Below are 24,504 nucleotides of genomic sequence, written 5' to 3' on the forward strand. Positions count from 1 at the left end.
TCTGTCCCGCTCAGCCAATCAGATCTCACACCATCCTGACACTACCTTCCATAAATGGTGTGGAGGAAAAAGAGACGCGCGCAATACTAGCTCCACGGAGTCGCTGAGGAAACCGTCTTTTTTGTTTTTATCGTTTTATTTTGGATTTCGTCCCCTCAAATATATTCATATACAAAACATAGACGCTCTCTGACTGCAGCTGTGAGTTTTCGGCTCCATCTCTCCATCTCTCCGCCGACCTGTCTGCATCCGACTGTCCTTGGGTCCACGCGACACCTCCTACAAGACTTTAGGAAACGACTTTCCCCCAAACGCTCAAAAGCGCAACGTTATTATATATTTCTTTTGATTATTTACCGCGTATTTGAATAAATACCGAGCTTTTACTTCCCCCTTCACCTCCGGACACGAGAATGGTCATGGTGAGTAATGTGCTCGTATTTGAAAGAGAATTACACTGTAACACTAGTGAAAATCACCGAAACACCGTCTCGCGTAGCCTAAGCATAATCCCTTCATCCCTCGTAATACTTAGAATTTCACTAATTTCTTTCTCTTAAGCACATAATTGGCGACAATTGGGATGAAGACAGATGGTATTGTTTAGACTATTTCAAGGTGCGCACTTTGCGTAAAGGTGTGTGACTGTGATTTGTGTTATGGTTTGTACAATGACCAGGTGTGTAAGAACAGTAACCTGTGTGCTTTTTACTCAGTCTCAGTTGACAACAGTTGTGTCGTCCCACATTTGTCTTTCTACTTGCAGCTTTGTTAAATTCGATGTTGGTCTTTTTGGATCATACATTTAACAGAATTAAATAAACATTTGGAATACACACACACGCACATTGCATTTAAAATAACTAAAACCTGAGGTCAAATAATTTTAAATATAATAGGTATTTACTATATATACATATTTAGATGCAAAAACCTTTAAGTACCATCAGGAATTTTCTTTTGCAAAGTGCATTTTTCTCAGCCTTTTATTGTTATGTTCAGTTATTTCATGTTAAAAGTGAGGAAAATAATCTATTCTTTGTTAATAAAAGTGAAATTACTGAATCAAGACATTGGGGCCTGAGGAAAATGCTAATATTGGACGAAAATTTCAGATGGCACTTAGAGGTTTTTGCATCTGTACTCTTCATATATACTGTACATATATACACTTATTTATTTATTTTTTTATTTATTCAAACTACTTATTTAAAATGAAGTGAATCAGCACAATTCTTGAGATTTCATTGGGATGATTTTGTTTTACATTTATTATGTTCAATCCACATAAATATGTTTAAAGTGTTAAGTTAACGTAATTCATTTGTGTTGGGACAACATGAATGAATTGTGTGGAACCCTGCATTTTTTTTCAGTGTATGTATATATATGTGTGTGTGTGTGTGTGTGTGTGTGTGTGTGTGTGTGTGTGTGTGTGTGTGTATAAATTATTGTGCAATACAGGTATGTATTACGTTAAAAAGTCTATTGTCTGTCACACATACATAAATGCATAGTAGATATTCAGATTCAATTTGTATGGTCAATTTTCAGAACAATGTATAATTGACTGCTCAACCACTTTTAACCATTTTAATATAAAATTCTCTTCCTTGGAAAAAGCAAACAGACATCAAAATAGCTGAATTCAATACTAAATGTCCACGTTTGAATCCTTTTTCTATTTAACACTGTAATAAGCGTCCTTTATATGGTCATTGTGTGTAAGTATAGAAGGATATTTAAAAGCTTCAACATACTCTGCAATCATTGCATGCTTTTAACTTGCATTAATTAGCAGTGCTGCGAGAGCACCCTATTACCATAATGCCTCTAGGTGCAATCAGTCCGCTCTAACTCAAGCTGAGCCCTTGGTTGCGATTGATTGCCTTTGCTGGTTCTGAAAGGGCTTGTGCTAGCCGAAGCGCCTGTGCCGTCTGCAAGGCTGCCAGAGCGAAAGTGTTAATTTACCAGAGTAGAGCAGATGACGGACTGCTGAGGGAGCCAGTCAGAGAAGTGAGGAGGAGGGGGCTGCTCTGACCTCACCAATGAGGAGGGGGCAGGGAGTGGGGCTGCAGCGTTCAGCTCATGCCGAAGCCCGTGCATTCACAAGCAGCCTCACTCGGAGGAGGAATGCCCACTCTCTCTCCTGCTGGCCGCACGCTGCCTCGCCACCGCTGAGACACATACTGAGAGAGAGAGGAGAGACCGAGAGAGATCTCCAAGTGAGGAGACATTAGCACGGCTATAGGCGAGAACTCTGCCCGCCGACTTACAAATGGAGTGGAACGGGTTTAAGATGGTAAGGATGCTGCGGTGGTTTCGTGCAGACAAGCATGTGTGTGTGTGTGTGTGTGTGAGTGAGTGTGTTTTTGCCCTTGCTGTGTCTCACTGCCTGCAGCTGCAGTGGTAGCATTGGAGTCTCTCTGTCTCTCTCCCCTTTCTCCTCTTTTTCAATTCTGCATGCTACTCCTCCCCTTTATCTCAGGATGAGAGGAGCTTTATTTGAGAACAAGGCTGAGGAAAGGAGAAGAGAGGAGAGAAAGGACAGGTGTAGCAGGTTCTTAGATGCTGCGGTTTAAAACCTTTTACGTGTGGAGGCAGTGTTGAATCTTAATGCTCACCTTATTTTGCTCTCATCTTCCATTTTCCACCCAATTTTAGTGCTGGCAGCTCCAGTTTGATCTGTCAAAAGGAAACAGTCATATTATTCATATGATTAATGTGATAATCATATTATTTTCTTTCCTAATTTCTATACCATTTCATATGAAAATCAAGAAAATCTCACATTGATCATCTTGTGTAGAAGGTCGTGTAACTGTGTACCCATGCCAGAGTGTAAGTTTGTAAATGAGAATGAGTGGGAGTGACCTCGTGTGTGTGTACGAGAATCTATTAGGTAGGGAAGGTGTGTTTTCTATGCATAGTTTGTTATCTAGCACGTCTGGAGATCATTGCCCGTGTTTGCCCATCTTCCATGATAGAGGTAGGGCAGGCTGCACTAAACATTCTGCACTGTGTGTGTGTTGTGCAAGTGTGTGTGTCCATTGTTGACTAAGGGCTCAGAGACTGCCTCCCCCGGCTGTCACCAGGCTAGTGGGAGACTGTGCCTGCCAGGAACCAACTCTCCCTGTGAGAGAGAGAGAGAGAGAGAGGGATGTAGCGAAGCTTACAAACGACTGAAAAAAATCGTAGGCCTGTGTTAGCACATCATACACAGTAAAGGTTGAAGACATCATAATTGCTCGAAAGGTTAATGTAGCGCAGATATATGCATTTACTAACTTGCTGTGACTGTCAGTTCTCCCACCTGAGCAGCACAGAGTTCGGATTAAAATGTGGGCAGCGTTATTCAGTTTTCAGGCAAATGTTTGACTGTTTGTGTGTGGGCTTTAACATGCAATCAAAATGCTAATTGAAAAGAGCACGATTCCCAAAAGTAAATCTCTGCTTTACCTCCTTTCCTTTGTGCGAAACAGTTTGTGCAAGGCAGAAAAACATTGGGGCAGCCAGGGGGCTTGTCCATGTTGCTTGTAGTGAGAGAGGAAATAAGGTGTGGGAGGGAGGAAGTTAAGGGAAATAAGCTTCCACATAGGCCTATACATTTCTCCTCCTCCTCCTCCGCAGTGCTGACGTCCCAACTCAACGCACACCTAATGGCCATTACACAGAGCTGTGGCCACGTAGACGCAGCTTCTCGTCTTCTTTCACCTCACATCCTTTCCTTCCTACCTTCTCGTCACCTCTATCCTTCCTCATAATTTCACTCCCTCCTCCAAGCAGCCTCACTACACTGCTTTAGGGCTTTCTCCTTTGTTGTCCGACTCCAAGGTTGCATATCAATGCTAATAAGGCTAAAGCTGGACTGAATATTAAAAAGGGGTGGATAAGGGCGCAGGTGGATGACCGAGAGAGATCCAGAGACGAGCTGCCGAGATGGTGATATCTGGGCAGCAGGGGTGGGAAAAGTGCCCCAGGATGTGTGATGGCTGGGTGGAAGAGTTTGCACCCCTCTCCACACAGCATGACTACACATGACAGCTGAGTGTCAAAGTGGGCCACTTGATTTTTTTTTCTGTGAGTTAAGAGTAGTGGCTCAGGTTGCCCCCCTCTGGCTGCAAAGACTCAAGGGGCTGTGTGAGCGTGTGACTCCACTGCATCCATCCCTCACTTTTCCTGCTGCAGAAGCATGGCAGCATCCATCTGACTGAAACCCTTGCCGTGCTTTTGCAATGAGCCCTCAGATGGTGGCGCCGTAGAGCTTCCACCTGAGTGAGTTTAAAACATGGTTCATTGTGCAGGTTTCAGTTTCAATATTTCAGGCACACAACATTTTTTCTTTTCTCTTTATGGTATTGCATTTCTACAGAAAGACATTCATTTACCTATTAGAATGATTTGTCTATATTAGATAAGATTCCTCTAAAGATGGCTAGGCAAACATAGATTAAATAGCTAGTTTTGTTTTGTTATTATAATTTAATTTTGTCCAAAAATGAATGTGACTAATATTTAATGTCTTCATAGGAGTCAGAGGATGTGCAAGATCACAATAGCAGTAAATGACACAATAAATGACTGACATTATTATTATTATTTTCTTTATTTAGCCAGGAGATCACATTGAGACAGTACAGTCTCTTCTTCCACTGAGACCTGGTCAAGATGGCAGCACAAGTTTCCCACAAAAAATTACAGATAACATTACCACAAAATTACAAAATCACCATTCATAATAAAAGATCAGATCTTAAAAAACAATTACAGGTATCCTTTAAGATGTTATACAATAGATGTTTAAAGGTACTCGGAAGTGTGTCGAGATTAAGCCACTTTTGCAGAGCATTCCAAGCCCTAGGAGCATAAAAGGGAAAACCAAATTAGCCAAGTTCTGACAATACTCTGGGACTGTTAACCGAATACAGGAACCAAATAGTGCATTGGATATATATTGAATTGTTAGCTAATTAGAAAGATTGGATTGTAGTTTACCTAAGAGAGCCTTTAAAGTAAATAAGTACAAATGTAATTTTCTCCTTTGATAAAAAGATAACTAATGTAAGGAATCGTACAAAAAACAGTTAAGCATCCGTGAGTCTGCACCTTCTTCAATAACTTGTCAATGTGTATATCCAAGGCTAAACTCTTGTCAATCCAAAAATCTAGATATTTATAAGAGATATAAATTTATTATAAAGAGATATTTATAACTCTTTCTATTGGTACACCATTTGAGGATGTGATCGTCTGGTTACCTTAGTGCGGCTATGGCTAAAAATCATATATTTAGTTTATTTTTTTTATTTAAAAAATATTTTAACTCCTTAAACGTACACTGTAGTACTTGAAAAGCGTTTTGTAATACGCTTAGATCAGAGTCATGAAATATGGAAGACAGGAAATTCTTTCATTTTAACAATCATAATTGGAGCGACCACACAAAACAAGAAAAATTCCTCATCCTTTGGATTGTGCACAATAGATTTAAGAATAAAAGATAATAAGACAGACAAAAATCTTGTTAAATAGTTAGCTATATATATATATGTAAGGTTTACATATTGTATATACACATTAGTGACAAGACTTTACCATGTTGAAGTCTGTATGCTATCTCTGCTTTCCTGCCATGGCATACTTAAAAGAGTAAACAGCGCTCTGTAATCTATTTGCTATGCTCTTCACTCCGATTTGAAAAAGTATCCTAATACTTAATCGTTTTCAACGGCTTTGACAGATTTAGAACACAAATGTAACCTCTGAATGTAATTACTGAATGAGTCTCACTCTGCCAACTGATTAGAGAAAATCCCTTGAGAGTTACTGAGGTAACTGAACATCCAGCTCTAGGGAGGATAGAGCGCACTGACAGGTGAAGGCAGAATGCGCTTATTAGACAAGTCTCACATTCAGACTTAAATAACTCAGAGAAGATTTCAGAAGCTAATGTGAGCTTTCATCACATTCCATATTTGCGATCACATCACTTCTGGGAGAGTTTTACCCGTAGTGTTCGAATAAAAACCTACAAAGATATCTGTTCAATAAAATGTTCAGATAAAAACTGCCCATATAAAGAGATATCTTTTACATCTAATTTTTCTCCCTAAATGGCAATGAGACTTCAAGAATGAGACTTTGAAAAAGGTCTCTTTAAAAAAACAGAAAGTCAGACATTAAGCCCAAATTTGGGATCTTGTGAAAACAAAAGTGGAAAAATGTCAATATATTCAATACTGATCAATTTATTTCAAGAGTAAAGTATGTGTGCTCATTAATGCATTAACATTAACTGTATAGCTTCAGTGCTTCCCACAGGTTTGAAATATACTTGCTGTGGTGGTCGGAATGAAACACACCTTAAACAAAATATAGTTTGACTTTTAACAATATTTTTATTATTATCTGTTTTAAACTTTTTCTTTTCAATGGGTTAAAGTAAAAAAAAGATGTTGAAACATCCATTTCTCTTTTATGTTATCTCTCTAATAAACACTACTGAAGCATTTTAGATGGATAAAATATGTAATATATTGATCATCAAATTAATAAAAAATACAGAAAATGAGAAATAAATGACATAACGAAGGAATAAAAACACACAATATCTCTAACAATTATAATAATTACAAGAATAACGTGTAGCTAATTTAAATAAGACAAATGAGTTGATTACCTATTTCTAATGGTGTAAAAATATTATGCAGCCAATTTAGACAAATTTAACAAAGTTAAATTTAACAAAGTTTTTCTGAGTCATTTAGATTAAAGAATTAATTTTTTTAATATCTCTCTTGTAGCTGTGCGCATAAAATGAACATCAACTCAGAAAACGAAAGCAAAACCAAATCCTGGACATTTTAGTAGATTTAGAAAACCCAGTCAAACTCAAAAAGGTGGGGGTCTCCAAGTAAAGTGTAAAAGGATGATAGTTAAAAAAAAAGTGTCACTAAATATACTTGGGTGTTGTAAATATAGCTGGGTGGCCCGCTTAAGTAAAGTCTATATGTGGGAAGCACTAAGCTTTATCAAGTTAGAATATTTCAGTTTCTCTGGAAATATACTTAAAACAATATACTTAAAACATAAAACAGCCAGAAAGTCATTTTGACATTTAATAAAGAAACGCCTAAAATAAAAATGGTTAAAAACAAAAATGGTCCTACCTAATGTATTAACAAGGTTTAGGTAAGATTAAACAATGTGCTATGAATAGTAATCAAATGTAATCTTAATAATATGCTTTTGCGAAGAGGCTTTTTATTATGTCAAAGCTAAATATACATGAATAACAACAAAACGCTCAGGTTTAAATTTTAATAGGCGTCCACAGTGATTTCTCAGTTTGATTCATCCTCATTTTCTTAGCAGAAAGCTGAGGAGAGAGCAAGAAGGAGAGAGGGAGCGAGCAGGCTTCACAAGCGCGAGCATAATAATTCCTCTGGCGCAAATTCAAAGTGCCACGCACAGACAGACGATAATCAGCCGAATATACACAGCACACACAACCTGCTTACCAACACAACACACCGCTCGTCCTGGCACGCTGACAGATGCATAGATATATAAAATAATATGTTCGGCAGAGGCTCCATCACAAACAGTGATTGTTGGTTTGAGCTGATCACAAGATAAAATAGAGAAAGGTAAAAGAAGCGCATTACCGCCCATTTCTTTCAAGCTGGCTCTCATCCCCTATCATTCTAGCTTCCGACCTCCCTCATCCTCCATCCCACTTTCTTTGTTTCATTCCTTCTCCTCTCTCCCCCTCCCTCACTCTCTCTCTCTCTCCGCCTGTGTGTTTTGGTATTCATACAGACGTTCGGATTTGAGTGGCAGGCTCTCTCGAGACTGTGCACAAACTGCACATTTCTCTGATCTACATTTTGCACCCCAGGAAAAGACAGCAACAGCAGGCGAGTTTTTGCTCCCACCATTGCAAATGCAGTAGCTTTTTCTCTCCTGCCTATTACCCAATTAACTGACCTGCCTCCCGTGACGGTAAAGGACTTCTCAAGGTCATTCGCATTACAGCGACTCGCATCACACAATCGCACGGAAATCAAAACCTTTAAAACCTTTACAGTGGCAAAAATGGCTGATGCATTTAAAAAAAATTACATAATGTGGCATAATGACGGCTGATACGGCATTCAAAAGAGCACACTCGAGGACTTTTATTTGTGCTCATTCTCAGTGGGTGAAAGGAGGGATGTGAGGAGTAGAAGAAATGCAATGAGAAAGGGAACATGGATATAAATGTCAAAGAAAGTTCCACTCTTTGTATATCAGTGGTCAAAGGTCACAGCAGCATAGGGTTATGGAGCATGCAAAGCATGGCAGCTCCCGCAATGAACCCTAACTGAGAAAGGGCAAATAGGATGGCACACAAAAAGCATCTTTCCCACAACAGTAACCATAGATACCACCGTTGGCATTTCACGAAGGAATTACTTCGCGTGAAATCTTGCCCCTGTAGATGCGCTTGGGTTGTGGATATTGTTATCTTGCTGTCAAAAAGAGTTAGGCTGATTAGAGGTGGGAGCAGACCTTTAGCAGAAGTTGCTGTCTTGTCCGGGAGCTAATGTCTTCCCTTACACAAACACGCCCTGTTTTGTATGTTCTTCTTCCTTTCATAGAAGCAAGGCATTCATTCCATTAGTTCACCATCAACCTGCAATCAGGAAACAACAGTTAGTAAAAGCATGTCGAACAAACACTGATACATATTCTGAGTATAAACCAGATTGCAAAAACATTCCCTTCACACTACGCACAATCATCGCTGAACTTTGATTCTGATGGATTCTATGAGGATACACATATATTTTATAGGAAATTATATATGAGTGTAGATGCCCCATGTAGGCATTTTCAATTACAGTGTAGCCCTGCATCTGAACATTAATCTGCTCGTTTGAATGCACGTCCCATTTGTTGCTTTTGCTGATATTCTACAGAGGTTTTATCTTGCTAGCTGCAATAGAACACATTTGATTGCCCTTTTCCTCGTAATGTCATTCTTTATATCCTCATATCCAGAAAAAAAGGAAATCTTGGAGACATGTTGGCAGAGCCATTGCTGCTTTGTAAAAAGTAAAACGACAGTAAAGTATACCACTTCTACTGTAGCCTGATGTATATGAAGAGGTTAACAGATTGAATTTCATTCACCTCTTTGTCTCTAATATTGAGATTGGTGCTATTTATTAGCTGCCCGTGCTAGTTAGTAATTCAGCCAACCTTCCATCAATTACCCTGGCGTTCTCTTATTAAAGCAGATGCCGTGGGGTTGCCGCTCTGTCTTGCAGCTACTTTCTTTTATGAGCTCAAGCGTGGAACCCAATCAATAACTAAACTGACTTCATACAATACACAGAGATGTTTCTCCACCAGCTGTGAGCTCTGTACAGTTAAAGACAGAGAGATACTTGTATGTAAGTAATAGTAATAATAATAATACTAATTTATTGTTTGATTCAGAATAATATGCTCTATGTCAATATCTATTTTATGTTTAGACTATATTAGATTTATATCAACTAATTTTGCATATTTATTTGTGCATGCCCATTTATACATACATGTATGCCCTCATTTTGTATTCTTTAATCTAAAAAACAACAACAAAACTATTAATTAAATCATAATGAATAATACAGTACCTAGGGCTGTGCAATTAATCGAAATTGAATCGCAATCGTGATTTGAAACGTAGTGATTAGCTAATCGCAAGAGGCTGCAATATAAAATATATATGTATTATTTATTTTCCCTTGCCCTGGGCAAATGCGTGACTGTCGTATGTGTGTGATAGTCTTACTAGCCAATTGAGTGCGCACACTATGTGGAACTATGAGCAAAATTATGTGGAACACTCACAATAAAAATGAAACAAATAGGAAAGCGCAGATGAGTGAGATGATGTCTGCTGCTTCAGAAGCATTATTAGACAAATTCATATCAAAGAAAAACGGTAATATGGGAATATTTTGGTTTCAAAGTCACCAATCAAAAACAGGTAATTTGCAAGAATTGTTGCCACAACACGAAGAAATCAGCACCTAAAAAAGCACCACAGGTGGCTATATGATTAGTGTCTTGCTAAAAATTCATCTGAATGCATTGCCAGTGACACTCAATCTAGTAACAAGCAGCAGCAAAGTACAATTTCAGAGTTGTTTCAGTTAGGTTAGTTTGCAGTGTGTTCTGTATTTTTATAATTATTATTATTTTGTTTGAATAATAAGCTACACTATCTCCCTAATTTGAGTTGAACTTGTTTAAAGAAAGGTAAGAACATTTTATTTGTTTACCGTGTGCTCTAGAAAAAAATTAGTGTTTCATTACTGAATATTTAAAAACAATTTAAATACATTTGGAGTGAGTTATAATCTTTTCAGGTCACTTACTGCATTTTAGCCGTAAGAAGGTACGATACAGTTTATTGAGCGGACGCTTGACTACAAAATTAAATTGCAAATCAAATCAAAATTGCAATATCTGTCAAAAAAAAAATATATATATATATAAATGAGATAATTTGTCCCAAATCACACAACCCTAAGAGTACCACTGCTAATCTTTAGCAAATTTCTGCAACTTTCCTAATTTATGTAATAGTGTTGTGATTCCTCTTTTAATAGTAGCATTTAAAATGGTTGTTTAGTTTTTATTATTTATGACTAAATAACAACACAATGTTATGGGCAAACTAAACTACTGCACTGTAAAAAAAAATCCTGGTTGCCTTAAAATTTAAAGCTATATCAAATTACCCTTATGAGTCCATAGAACTTATATTGTGTAAAACTGACTTATAACAGCTTGTGCAACTTATTAAACTAAGTTAATCGTGTTCTAACTTCATTTCATTTCGTGTTCTAACTTCATTACAATGACCTAAAACATATACTGTCAGGCCTAATTGATCATATATTTTTTTACAATGTGGATAAAATCTTTAAATTATTTGAAACAACATATTTCTGACCCCAATTTTAGATGACACTCAACATTTTTTGAGTGTAGCCATAGCATACAAATAACATTCAGTTTAGTATTTCAGCCAGCAATGTAATTACCATGCATCTGTTTTGGTCTGAAACAGACGTCGCACTTCCAATTTAAAGGATTTGGTTTTGTTTCCTTGTATTTTTTTCTGGAGCATAGTTCTTTCCTGTAAGAGAGAAAAAAGTATTTGTTGATGTGTAGAGAACCCATGCTGGTGAAGAAAAAAATGGTTTAAAAAACACACAGAACGTAAGGTAAAACAAAAGACCACTAGGGAACAAGAAGAAAGAGCGATGGAGAAATTGTGTGTAGTGTTGGAATGGAAATGGGAAAATAAGAGATGATGTTCTGGAAGCCAGAGGGTGTGGAGAAAGGGACTTTGAGAAATAGGCTGCAGGAAGATGAGGAGGCTGAGATTGGATTAACCAGAGCTCATGTGTGTGGCTTGCTGGAGTGAAAAAGAGAGAGAAGGAAAGCTCAGTGTGTTTATGTGTGTTCAGAAGCCCACCTCATCCTCTCAGGAACTTGAGACCACAGTTAGCTGCCTTACGGACACTGCCTTCCTTTAATTTCACTCCCCTCTTACAGACACACACATCTACTTTCAGGCTATTTGTAAAGCTTTTAATGTTTCTCTATAATGAGCAAATATTGCGTGACAAGCTTATACAGAGAAAATAATTAAAAGACAAATATACGGTGCAAGGTCTTTAGCTGGGTTTCACACTCCGCATAACAAAACACATTCATCCTCATTTTACCAGCTCTCCACGCTCACTGCAACACTCACCAAGGGCTCCCAAGCGCAGCTTTACAACTCATCTATATAGTCTCAATGTGATTTGTAGTTGGTAAAGCAGCTTGTTAGCCAGAGAGGTTCATGAGTGCACAGTATGTATAGTTTCCAGGGCGCGGAGGATCGAGGCTGCTCTTACTCGCCCTGTGCCCGGCGCAGGTGCGGCACTGTTCTGCCACCTGCCAGCTACCTATACAGCCATGTCAACACCCCACCTGGAGCTGACACAGCCACCATAGTGCCTGCACAGAGTAAAAGGAAACCACATAGACATATGAGGCACAGGCCACATACACACTCAACCTTGAAAGAGGAGATATCTGAGAAAAAACTGGATGTGAACTTATATATTCGTAGAAGAAACAGCATAAATGCATGAAATGGTAAATATACCGTGGTAATTTAGCAGTTTGATTTAAAAATAAGAAAGCTATTTGCTGCCACTTTGCCTTGCAGTGTGAATAGCTTTATAATGCAACTTTATTTTGATTTAGATCAGAGGTGCCCAAACGATTTCTTATAAAGAGCCAAAAAACTAATTTAATTGAGGGCTGTCAGATGAAGTTAAATTTATTTGCTAATATTTAAAAATAACTAGTAAAGGTTGCTTTAAAATATGTTAAATAATGATCCAGTATCATTTTTATTGTTTTATAATGAACTTATTATATCGTAAAAACATAAACAATCCTATCTGGAACAAAACTCAGTTCATTGCTGAATACACTAGTCAAGCTGATCCTGCCTTTGCCTTGATTTGCTCATTAATGTCTTGTGCATTGTCCTCTATCTGTCAACTGACAGTATATACATTTCAATAGTCTGATTCATTTACGACATTTAATTCAAACATTACATTTTTTGTAGCTTCTCAATTAAACAAAGAAATTAAGTAATGCTATTTGAAATGACGATCTCTGTCAAAGGCATTAGCCCCAACCAACTCCCTATTATTCTTCCTCTCTTTTCAGATGCGAGGGTGGGCCAAACCAAACTTTGGCCCACGGGCCCTACTTTGAGCACCTCTGATTTAGATGCCTAGCACCCATGAATTGGTTAAGCAGTCTATTTTGTAAATACTTTAAGGCATAGTCCAGAAATGAAAATGACTACATCATTCACTCTCCCTCATGTAGTTTTAAACCTTTAAGTATCTTTTTTTGTTGTTGTTGTTGAATTAAAAAATATATTTAGAAAAATGTTGGTTGACGGAACCCATTCACTTCCATAGTAGGAACATTCTTCAAAATAACTTATTTTGTGTTCACCAGAAGAAAAAAATCTAATTGGTTTTGAACAAGTGAAGGGTGAGTAAATGATTAGAAAGATTTTATTTTTATTAATTTTTCAGTGAATATAGGCAATGTATTTTGTTGCATTTAAACAAAACAGATTTATTCATTAATTCATTCATTTAATTCATTTTTTTTTTCGGCTTAGTCCCTCCATTATTCTGGGGTTGCCACAGTGGCATGAAACGCCAACTTATCAGGCAAGTTTTTACGCAGCGGATGCCCTTCCAGCCGCAACCCATCCCTGGAAAAAATCCACACACGCGCATTCACACAAATACACCACAGACAATTTAGCCTACCCAATTCACCACATGTCTTAGGACTGTGGGGGAAACCGGAGAACTCGGAGGAAACCCACGCGAACGCAGGGAGAACAAGCAAACTCCACACATAAACGCCAACTGACCCAGGCGAGGCTCGAACCAACGACCTTCTTGCTGTGAGGCAACAGCACTACTTACTGCGCCACTGCGTCACCAGCCGATTTATTAAACAGATATATTTATTAAAATAATATTTTAGTCACAAAACATATTTTGAAAATTAAAAGATAATACAATTAAATTCAAGTTAAATATTACAAAAAAAAAACAACCTACAAAATATCAACTTAATTTTTACATTTTTGCTTCTTTTGATGTTTCTTCTTTTTTAAATTTGTATTTAATATTTGTTTCTATAACGTAAATTTGGGTGTACTTGTTTTGGACCGTTAATGTGAGTTATTTAGTTAAAAAAGCTCCAGATTTGGCTTCCGTACTCACTAATCTACTATACTGTATATGCACAAATATAATATTGTATAGCTTCCTATTAAAAATATTAGTTTAAAAGATAGATTTGTGAGGGGTGTACGCATATATACTGAGCACTGTATGCTTTTTACATTTGTTAATATATAAGGACTGTTTGTCAGGTTTTTACTCTTAAGTATGTCGCCAAAATATAATAAATCATAATTAAATGCAGCTTTATAATAAAACATTTTACTTGATTATTTACTTCATATATATTTCAAGGTCAGTTGATGCATTAGTCATCAAAAATAAGAAACAATATATGCACAAAACAAAAAAAGAATGCAAAATTATTCATACCTTGTTATAAAATTTCAGTCATACTGCCCACTCCTGGTGTAGCTCAGACATTTCCTTACGCAAACATGGCAAGGTCACCTTTACTGTAATGCAGAAGTCCCCCAGTGGTGGGAGGAACTCATGTAATATCTATAATATGTGTAGGGGTTAGATAAAGCAGGCGAAGGGTATGTGAAAGAGAAAGAGCATGTGGGGGTGGGCAGTGTATCTCTGAGCCTGTCACTGACAATCAACTTGTGGTCCGAGGCTAGTTGACAGACAAGGACAACACGTACACAAACCTAAAGAACTCCCCTGTCTGGCTTTGATCATACCCGGCACATAAAGAGAGTTTCATACCACAGATCTGAGCGACTTTACTGTTACATCCACGAAATACTCACCCGTTAAATGTACTCTGATTTGACACAATTGCCTTGCATCTGATAGCAAAGGCCACTCTGCGTCATAAACAGCGCTTATGTCCACAGGAGATATCACAGAGATGGCCAGGGGCTGGAGCATGTCAGTGGCGTGCCACTGGGTGTGTATGTGTGTGTGCAAAGCCAGGCCCAGCAGGTCCCTTACCCCGCACTGCCTGAAGGATGTGAATCCTGCCGGAGCAGGCATAGGGCCAAACTCTCTCATATTTCCATCCGGAGCCTAAGGATAGAGCTGGTCACTGGAGCCACACAAATTTAAGTGTCATCCCTGAATCAAGATGCTCACCAATTTTCTGCTCGCCTTGGCAGTGAGCTGGGCTCCTAGCAGTGGCTAACGGAGCCAGCGGCCCCCATGGCCGAGATAGATAGTGGATTGTGCAAAATACACACATCCAGCTCCTATTTGATGTGTGTGAACGATCATTTGTTTGTTTGCATCAGCATCCACCACAGTTGTGTAACTTCACAGGAACATTCATTTTTGAATTGCAGTTCATCAGCACAGTATTTATGTGTATTTTTTATTTTTATTTTTTGCTTTTTTATATTTGAAAACTTGGCTGAACCCTTACCAACACATTAGCTGCACTGTCACATTGGGCGCTAATTCGTCTCCACAGAAGATCTGCGAGAGAGGTTAATTTAAGGCCAAGGAGATCCCACGCACTGAGAGAAAATACAGCCATTCATCCAGGAAGAGAGAGAGGGGGAAACTGCAAAGGAGCGACGTCGGATAGAGAGACTCAGAGAGAAAGAGAGTGGGGTCAGCTGATGAGGTCAACTTTGTGAGATTTGGAGAGAGTGGGTAGGGGGAGACGCAGGTGTTTCACCAGACCTGTAGCCCAAAGGAAAAACACAGCCTGTGTCACTGATGCTGCCAACCCCCACATGCATGTGCTCCTCCTTTCTCTACTCCTCTATCATCTTTTCATTTCATCTCCATCTCCTACATTAAATATCCATAAACAACATTTAGATGAATCTAGAACCATGATTATGTACACTACTTCATGTGCTTGCTTTGTCAATTTATATTCATTTAATTTTCATAATTTAAAATCTCTGATAATGGTTCAAGCGATTAAACCCACAGACAATCAATCATCCTAATCTTTCCATAATTCAGGTCTTCAAGTGAGAAAATGGATATACAGTTGAAGAATTATTAGCCCCCCTTTGAATTTTTTTCTTTTTGAAATATTTCCCCAATGATGTTTAACAGAGCAAGGAAATTTTAACAGTATGTCTGATAATATTTTTTCTTCTGGAGAAAGTCTTATTTGTTTTATTTCGGCTAGAAAAAAAGCAGTTTTAATTTTTTTTAAAAACATTTTAAGGTCAAAATTATTAGCCCCTTTAAGCTATATATTTATTTAAAGTCTACAGAACAAACCAACACTATACAATAACTTTATTACCCTAACCTGCCTAGTTAACTTAATTAACCTAGTTAAGCCTTTAAATGTCACTTTAAGCTGTATAGAAGTGTCTTGAAATATCTAAAATATTATGTACTGTCATCATGGCAAAGATAAAAGAAATCAGCTATTAGAAATTAGTTATTAAAACTATTATGTTTATAAATGTATTGAAATAAAAGTCTTCTCTCCGTTAAACAAAAGTTGGGGAACAAAAAAAATCAGGGGTGGGGCTAATAATTCTGACTTCAACTGTACTTACTTATTTTTCGCAGCTTAAACTACTTCAGTTTTTTTTTTAAATGGCAGAAATAAGAATTTATTATCAAGTAGGCTATCATTTGAAGATAGAAAATTACTTATTAACACTTTAAATTTATTTACAGTGTGCTGACCTTTACAGTCCTAATTATTTATTAACATAAAACTGCTCAAGCACCATAGATCTGCCAAGTGCTGGCTTTCAGCGTTCAGGTGTTTATGTTTCAGCAGCCATCTGTATTCAACCTCACTTATTACTTTACAGACCTGTCATTATGTAGTCACCCTGAATCACCCCAGGAAGTGAGTCCCGCCTTTGAACAGCAAAAGGTCAGAGTAATTCCTCTGAGATATTCATTGGACCCATAGACGGGAGCAAGGAACTCATCTCTGAGAAACAGATGCTAGGAAAGAACACGAGGCATGAGCTAAATGAACAGCAGCCTTCATTACTGATCAAATGAGGCTCCCTGTAATGATGGGGTAATATGATCAGGGTGTGGTCCTCTGCTATCCGCTAACATCCAAGCCCATCGTCATCGCCCAAGGGAGAGAGGCAGAGAAATTACGCGAGAAGCACCTTGGAAGCTTCTATCGATCTGGTGTAACATAAAACCGGACTTCATCTAGAGAGGGAAGAAGAAAACGTGTCAAGCAAAAGTTAAATGAAAAATTGCTTTTATACCGAGGCATTTATTATTCCAAGTCCCTCAGAGGTAGAATAAGAGGGAGAGAGAAAGAGGTACTCAATGAGAGGAGGGAGGGAGGACGGATGGAGACGAAAAAATCCATTTGGTAAAGTAGATGCGGATCGATGGTGACGGAGCGGAGCAGTCTTGGCGCATGCCGTCCCACATTACTGCCCTGATTGATCTGCCGGAGTGGCAGTCTGACCTGAGGGCTCTGGAGGAGGTGTCCCACTGAGGAGGGGAGCCCACGCAAAACACGGGGAGAGAAAAATAAAAATCAATACACACAGAGAACTTTACTGACCTGACTTTAAGATACAAGAAATGTATGAAGCTGCGTACCTGAATGGGTTCTGACAGCTCACATCCCCTCCAGCAGTTCAGTGCACAGGAGGGTTGGAGTTTCAGGCAAGTGTAGCGACCTCTGTGAACATTAAGGAGACTTGTACCCTCCGCCCGGAGACTCTGTTAAGTACAAATTAGTTTATTTCTCAAGCCGAGAATTATTTTAAAGGATTTAGTCTAGGGTTATTTACCAGACTCCTGCTGTATCTCATAAGAAGCTGAAAAAATGAATGAAGGAAAAGGTTATTTCCTGGCTATGTGTTTTGGCCAGTTTGAGTAAATTGAAATTATGGTGCAAGAAGAAACATTTTGAGGTGAAATTCTCCTTTATGCGGCACTGTACATCGTGAGTGTGTGATACAAAAGAAAATCACATATACACATACATTTAGCTGCTGAGGTGACCTCCATTTTGTGGCAGACAGTCAGTTTTTAACAGCGTCTTTGTCATGTCAATTATCTGCCGCAAGGTTGTAGGATACGTGCTGTGGGCGCATGAAAACGATTGTGTGAGATGCTTGGGTCCAGTATGGTTTCTGTACAAGGTTAAGTATGGGTTGTTTGACTGAGAATGTTCTGTTGTGGATGAAGTGGCTGATTTATTGACCATCAAGACAGGAAGGAAAAGCGTGGGAGATTTTTTTTTTTTGGATCGCAGAGGGTGAGGTGACATCTCTGTCTTTATTGGTTTTTTTTGCTACTGTTTCTAAGCCAATGGTGAAGCTGTATTAAGGTAGTATGAGATCGTAATTTTAAAAACCCCATTGAATTTTCTGTCATGTGGTAATGTATTAGATATATTATTATTATATTATTATACATGTTTTTAGGGATGCAACGGTTAACTGATTTCACTATTAACCACGCTTTAATTCGGCACGGTTAAATAATTGTAGAGGGTTCTCAACACGGCGTTTCTGTTGCACAGAATGAAAGTATTAAACTAAACAAAGTTATGCCAACTGTGTGCTAGTTCCGAGTTTATACACCTAGGCTAATACACACCACACTAAACTGAACTAAATTAAACTTAAACGCTGAAAACTGGACTGACACTGTTTCAATGTACTATAATCTTCTATGTAAAGCTGCTTTGACACAGTCTACATTGTAAAAGCGTTAAAAAAATAAAAGATGAATTGAATTAACTATAGCTGAGACAACTAGCAGCAGTGGGCCTGCACACAAGTTTGTTTGTTTTTTTCCAATGGAGCAACGCAGCTTGCACAAGCATATAGGTAGCAATATGTGCAAACAGTGTGACACACTCACACCTTCCAAGCACATTCAGTTGAAAATATCTCGTGCTGTAACGGTGAGAGTTGTGCGTGCCCTTCAGTGCAATGTAAACAAAAAATGTGTGTATTATTATTATTATTAATTTAATTATTTATACAATTATGTTTTGTTTGACACAGATGATAACACAAGTTCATTCAAATACTTAGCTAATATATAGCTTAGATTTACATTAGGCAAATACTATTTTTTATATATTCTTATTTTTTATTTGTTTATTTCTTGTTCTGTCATTTATTTCAGTGTAAAACTATTACTTGTTTAAAATTAAAAAATATTTCACTTATTTTAAGTCCAAAGAGAGTAATTGACTATTGTTTGTTTTTATATTATATTGTGCTGTATTATTTGTTTACTGAGAAGCAAGAAATGACACTTTAAAAAATGAGTTTTCATGTAAATTACTAAACTAGTAGTGTTTTGAAATTAATGAATGCATAATAATCATAATAACCGTGAAACCGTGTTTATTTCTCAGACTATAATCATACAACCAAAGTCTATAATTGTTGCATCCCTACATGTTTTAATAATTTTCTTTTTACATCATCAACGTTCAATATGATTTTCTTAATAAAAAAGTATATTTTTAAATGGGTTTATCCACAAAAATAAATTTTAGAGATGTTTAGCATGTAGATGCGATATGAGTTGACATATCGCACATGAACTAAAGTCACAAAACTGGAGATTGGGGTATTTAATATATGCAGGTTTTTGGTTAAAACACTGTCAGTGATTCTTTATCAGTAGCATATTTTGAGCAATGAAGTGTTTCATTTATTGTGCTTGTGAGTGTGTGTGTGAGTGTGTGTGTGCGTGTGAGAGAGAGAGAGAGAGAGAGAGAGAGAGAGTCAAAAAGTTAGTTTAATGAAGTAAATGCAAACTTGCCTTACATCCTACAAACTCCAGCTTCTCAATTCTGGCTCATCTGATAAATGATTCAAGGAAACAAACAATATTCAAATTTGTTTGCTAGTTTAGATACCATATTTTAATTGCATGGACAACTGCAGTTTATCTAGGTCTATTTTTTATATTTAAGAAAACTTGAAAGGGAAGGAAGAGAGAGATAATAAGACAGAAAGAGAGCAAACCACTATTTCTCCATTGTTACGTATTCCATTTTTTGATTCCTTCGAGCTTTGAGAAAAGGTCAGTGAAAACAGAAGATGAATTCATTTATAGTCTGTCCTCTCCCTTCTGTCGCCCGCAGACATTGATCTGTCCTCTGTAACCAGAGTAACAGCGAGTGCTTTTTAAACCTTACTGTGAATGATGCACCAAAATGTTGATGCATCATTTGGCTGTGTCATCCCGCTTATTTATTTGAATGATTCAGCATGTGGATGTAAAGCTTATGATTGGTTCATGCAGATATGTTGTTTCATTAGAGAACAAATAGACATCACGTTTAACGCTGTATGTACACTGATGTTTTATCACTAGAACAATAAGTGTTTTGTTACACCCTGCGGTCCTCAATAAACTAAAACCAAGGTGGCACATGAGATTAAAAAAAAAAATAAATCCCATGAGGCTCTTTTTTAAATTACAGACCCATGCCCCAGATAAGGCTATACCAGGAGCTGTCAGCAATCCAACTGCCCACCCCATCTTTTTCTCCTCTCTCTTCTCCGCTGACAGTCCATTTTTTGCTAGACTCTGACACCTGGGCGCTTACGTGAACAATTTAAATATCTGCAGAGGACACAGAGGCCCTCCCCCAAGTCCTCCTCCATCCCGTTGGATGCAGAAGTGTCTCCTTTATCGTGTGGTGCTGGATGCCTTCTCCTCAATCCATCCATCCAACAGAAAGGTCACGCTCAGAGTCTCCCTCTTTTCCTAAATTGGCTGTTTTCGCAGTTAGCACCACGGCTCAAGCTGTGATTGCGGCAGCCTCGGTATTGGTCCTCTAAGGTCTTGTTTACGAAGCTGGATTTGTCGGAAAACCCATGATATTAAATCTACAGTCGGAGGCTTGCTGTTTTTCACAACTTGCAGTTTCTATATCCTACACAAATTCGTCTATAGCCTGGAGCTTGTAAAAACACTTTGGTTTCATCAGCGAATAAGCTATTCTATACATCACCCGTTCTCCGCAAGCACCTTTAGATCCCATTTTCATTATAGCATATCAAAAAAACAAACAAATTCAAACGATTGAGTCGAATTCAAAGCCACCTGTATGTTTTAGTGTGCCTGGAGACCGTCAGGAGTGTCTGTTTGCTATGGAGAAAACTGGGCATGTTTGATTATTGACCCTGCCCCCCTCCCGTAGGGATCGACAGAGACTCAGTGGCGTCAGGCAGACCTGCCGCAGCTCCAGGGCTGGGCTGAGAAGGGACTGCTGACACAGCCAAAGATGGTAAGGAGATTGCTGCCCACTAACTGCCATTTTTACCCCCATTAATAGCCATATTGCTGCAATTTGAGGTTTTGCTGTAAGAGGGAGGGTGTGTGCAGGGGTAGAGGAAAAAAGGACCAATAATAAGTTTTAAATAAAACTTATTATTAGTGTTATTATTGTAATTGCTGTTAGGAGTGTTACCTGATAACATATTATGGGTGAATGTAGGGCTGCATGATTTGGAGAAGAAATCTAATTGCAATTTATCTGATCAAAATTGCGATTGCGATTTAAAATGCGATTTACTACAATTTCATAAATGAGCTGCAGGTTTGACGTGGTGGTTTTAACAGCACCAAAGAAGGATCAAGCATTATCACAAAGTATGCTACACTATGCTGTTTATTTAAACATTTTTTTTCCAATAAAGTGGTCAGTGACAATAAAGTGGCCATGACAAATTAAGAATTATGATTATTCAATTTAATTCATGTTTATTAATATAGCGCTACATACGTTGTAGATTGTCAAAACACTTAACATAATTCTGGTAAAGTCCAGATTTCAGAGTTGAAGTTCAGTTTAGTTCAGTGTGGTTTAAATTTCACTGCAGTAAGTTATATAAAGATATACAGTTGAAGACAGAATTATTAGCCCCCCTGAATTATTAGCCCCCATGTTTATTTTTCCCTTAACTTCTGTTTAACGGAGAGAAGATTTTTTTAACACATTTCTAAACAGAATAGTTTTAGTAAATTATTTCTAATAACTAATTTATTTTATCTTTGCAATGATGACAGTATATAATATTTGACTAGATATTTTTCAAGACACTTCTATACAGCTTAAAGTGACATTTAAAGACTTAACTAGGTTAATTAGCTTAAATAGGCAGGTAAAGGGAAATTAGGCAAGTTATTGTATAATGATGGTTTGTTCTAAAAAAATATATATATAGCTTAAAGGCTAATAATTTTGACCATAAAATGTTTTTTTTTTTTTTTTAATAAAAACTGCTTTTATTCTAGTCGGAAAAAAACAAATAAGACTTTCTCCAGAAGAAAAAATATTATCAGAAATAGTGTGAAAATTTCCTTGCTCTGGTAAACATAATTTGGGAAATATTTATAAATAAATAAATCAAAGGGGGGCTAAAAATTATAACTTCAACTGTATAAAACCTATACATTTAGATTGTGTTACATTTTTCATATTGATTTAATGACATTCACGATGCATTGCCAATGATTTCGTCCCACTTTATATTAAGTGTCCTTAACTACTATGTACTTACATCAAAAATAAATACAATGTACTTACTGTGTTTATAATGTATTTGAGAACAATTGTGGTGGTTTTGAGTTTGGATAGAGCTTGGATTATGGACAGGTTTGGTGGCATGGGTAGGTTTAAGGGTGGGTTAAGGTGTAAGGGGTGGTCAACAGTGTATTTACAAATGTAATTACAAAAGTTAATTACAGATGTTGTTAGATACATGTATTTAATCAAGCATAAGTACACAGTAAATACATGTATTTACACAATAAGTACATTGTAACAAACTATTAATTCCTGTGTAAGTATATATTAGTTAAGGCCACTTAATATAAAGTGGGACCATAATTTCTATACACAATTTTAGATTTTCCTTCACAAGAATTCTTGTATTAAAATGTGTAATTTATAAATACATTCATATTTACATATTATTTGTAATACAATGTTGTCCCTAAATACAAGCAGTCAAATAAATGAACTGTACCATTAATTTTATCTGCTCAAAGAACGCATTGAATGTATCAAACAAGACTCTAGGACATGCAAAGGACAACATATATAGCAAAAAAATAAATAAATAAGTAAACGTAAATATTATCCTGCTTGCTTTTTGAGCGTTGTCGAGTGAGGTCTTAAATACCTGTGATTGGTCATTGTGTTCCCTAATGTTATTTATCGATGAGGTTATTCATTAAATTGCTTAATTACTACTTTACAAAACGTTTACAGCAAAAAAAAAAAAAAAAAAAAAAAAAAAAGTGTTAAACGTGCTGTGAAATTTTATATGGAATTTGAAAATATTATTAAATTTGATAGTTTGCCTCTGTTCTCTGTTTTTTAATTATCTTATTTTATTATACATTTTATTATTATTCTTATTATTGTTTTATTTTTATTATTATTATTAATAATAATAATAATATTTTTCCTTGTTTATTATTGTACTTGATGCCATCAATTGTTATGGTAATATGATTGTATTGTAAAAACACAATAAAAAATACAAAAAAATAGATAAATGGGCGATTTTACCGTCTAAAATACTTCGTTATCACAGCTGATCCATGATAAATGTGATGGAGAAAACTTGCGCTGCAGACACACTCCTGTTTGTATGTGTGTAGATCCACAAGTATTGCTTTAATAGCCAAAAGAGGAAAGGTAACGTTAACTCACACAAGCAGGTATACACACACAGTTCACAGCTTTCATTATCCCCATAGTGAAATAGGGGCTCGTGGATTCTGATGTAACAGTTGTCTGCTGTTTAAATAACGTTAGTTGGTTCGTTTTAATTACCCACGCTCGCCTCCCTCGCCATAGCAAAAATCAAAATAATCACAGCTTTTTTTGGTTTAAAATCGATTAATCGTGCAGGCCTAGGTGAATGTTGTCTTGTCAATAATGTACTGTATATTGTCAGTGTAACATTTTATTGTCTTGCGCTACTAAAATACTGCATTTATGCTTAAAGAATGTGTAGTAAAGAAAATTAATCTTGATTTGCATATTATTTGCTAATAATCTCATTTCTTCTCTGTCACTCTCTCCTTTACACAAACCTCAAGATTTTTTACTAGTGTTATTTATCCCTAGATATAGCTGTCAACCTCCACATAAACCAGAGCATACATCTATGGAAGGGAGCTCTAGCATCACAAGACTCCAAGCAATACCAGTAAAAACACATCAGAATAGAAACCTGACATTTTATCATCTTAGCTAATAAAGCCATTAAAGTGCTGTGTGGAAATGGCAGGTATCAGCGTCACACACTGAAATGCATCTAGCTGCAGTGCTGTGAACACACACACACACATCTGGCTCTGCGTGACTCAGGGACATTGGACTGGTTGAACCTGTATTTTTATCCCCGTCCTGACATCCTCTAAGGCACTTATGTAAGACAGAGTGGCAGAGCCTCTTCCTTCCCGCATCCACGCACACATATACACGTTGTAGTCTGCGCTGGGCAGAGCAGCATTCAGAAACAGTCGGCATATCTGCCATTGCATTTGAAAAAATAAAGGAGTGTAATCTGGGGCTACTGTTCAGTCGAATCAAAGAGAAGATGATGTCTGTCCCCCGGCTGACACCAAGGCCTTTGTGATGGCTTATCATGTCTGCACGCCTTGCCTGTCTGTCTGTCTGTCTAACTGTCTCATTGACTACTACAGCTACAGCATAAACAGATAGAGCCAGCTAAGCTCTATCTTATTGTAGCTACTAGCATCCAAA

The 24,504-nt window shown here is 37.3% G+C and overlaps 1 protein-coding gene and 1 long non-coding RNA gene across 26 annotated transcripts in view; one reads left to right on the top strand and one right to left on the bottom strand.

Annotated features, from left to right (window-relative positions):
- elavl4 (ELAV like neuron-specific RNA binding protein 4) overlaps positions 1–24,504 on the top strand; it is a 110,522-nt gene that overhangs the window by 19,299 nt on the left and 66,719 nt on the right. For 8 of the 25 annotated variants that reach the window (NM_001244600.1, XM_068222857.2, XM_068222859.2 and 5 more), the window contains 1 exon segment: positions 20,920–21,006. The exons of 3 other annotated variants lie outside the window; for them this stretch is intronic. In NM_001244600.1, the coding sequence (NP_001231529.1) occupies positions 20,920–21,006 (87 nt within the window). 25 annotated transcript variants of the gene reach the window in all.
- LOC141375595 (uncharacterized) lies at positions 4,600–10,511 on the bottom strand. Its single transcript, XR_012384179.1, has 2 exons — positions 7,023–10,511; positions 4,600–6,295 (listed from the first exon to the last, which is right to left on the bottom strand). It is a non-coding gene; the product is annotated as an uncharacterized lncRNA (long non-coding RNA).

The sequence above is a fragment of the Danio rerio genome, chromosome 8 (genome assembly GCF_049306965.1).
Source record: "Danio rerio strain Tuebingen ecotype United States chromosome 8, GRCz12tu, whole genome shotgun sequence".
In the NCBI taxonomy this organism is placed as follows: domain Eukaryota; kingdom Metazoa; phylum Chordata; class Actinopteri; order Cypriniformes; family Danionidae; genus Danio; species Danio rerio.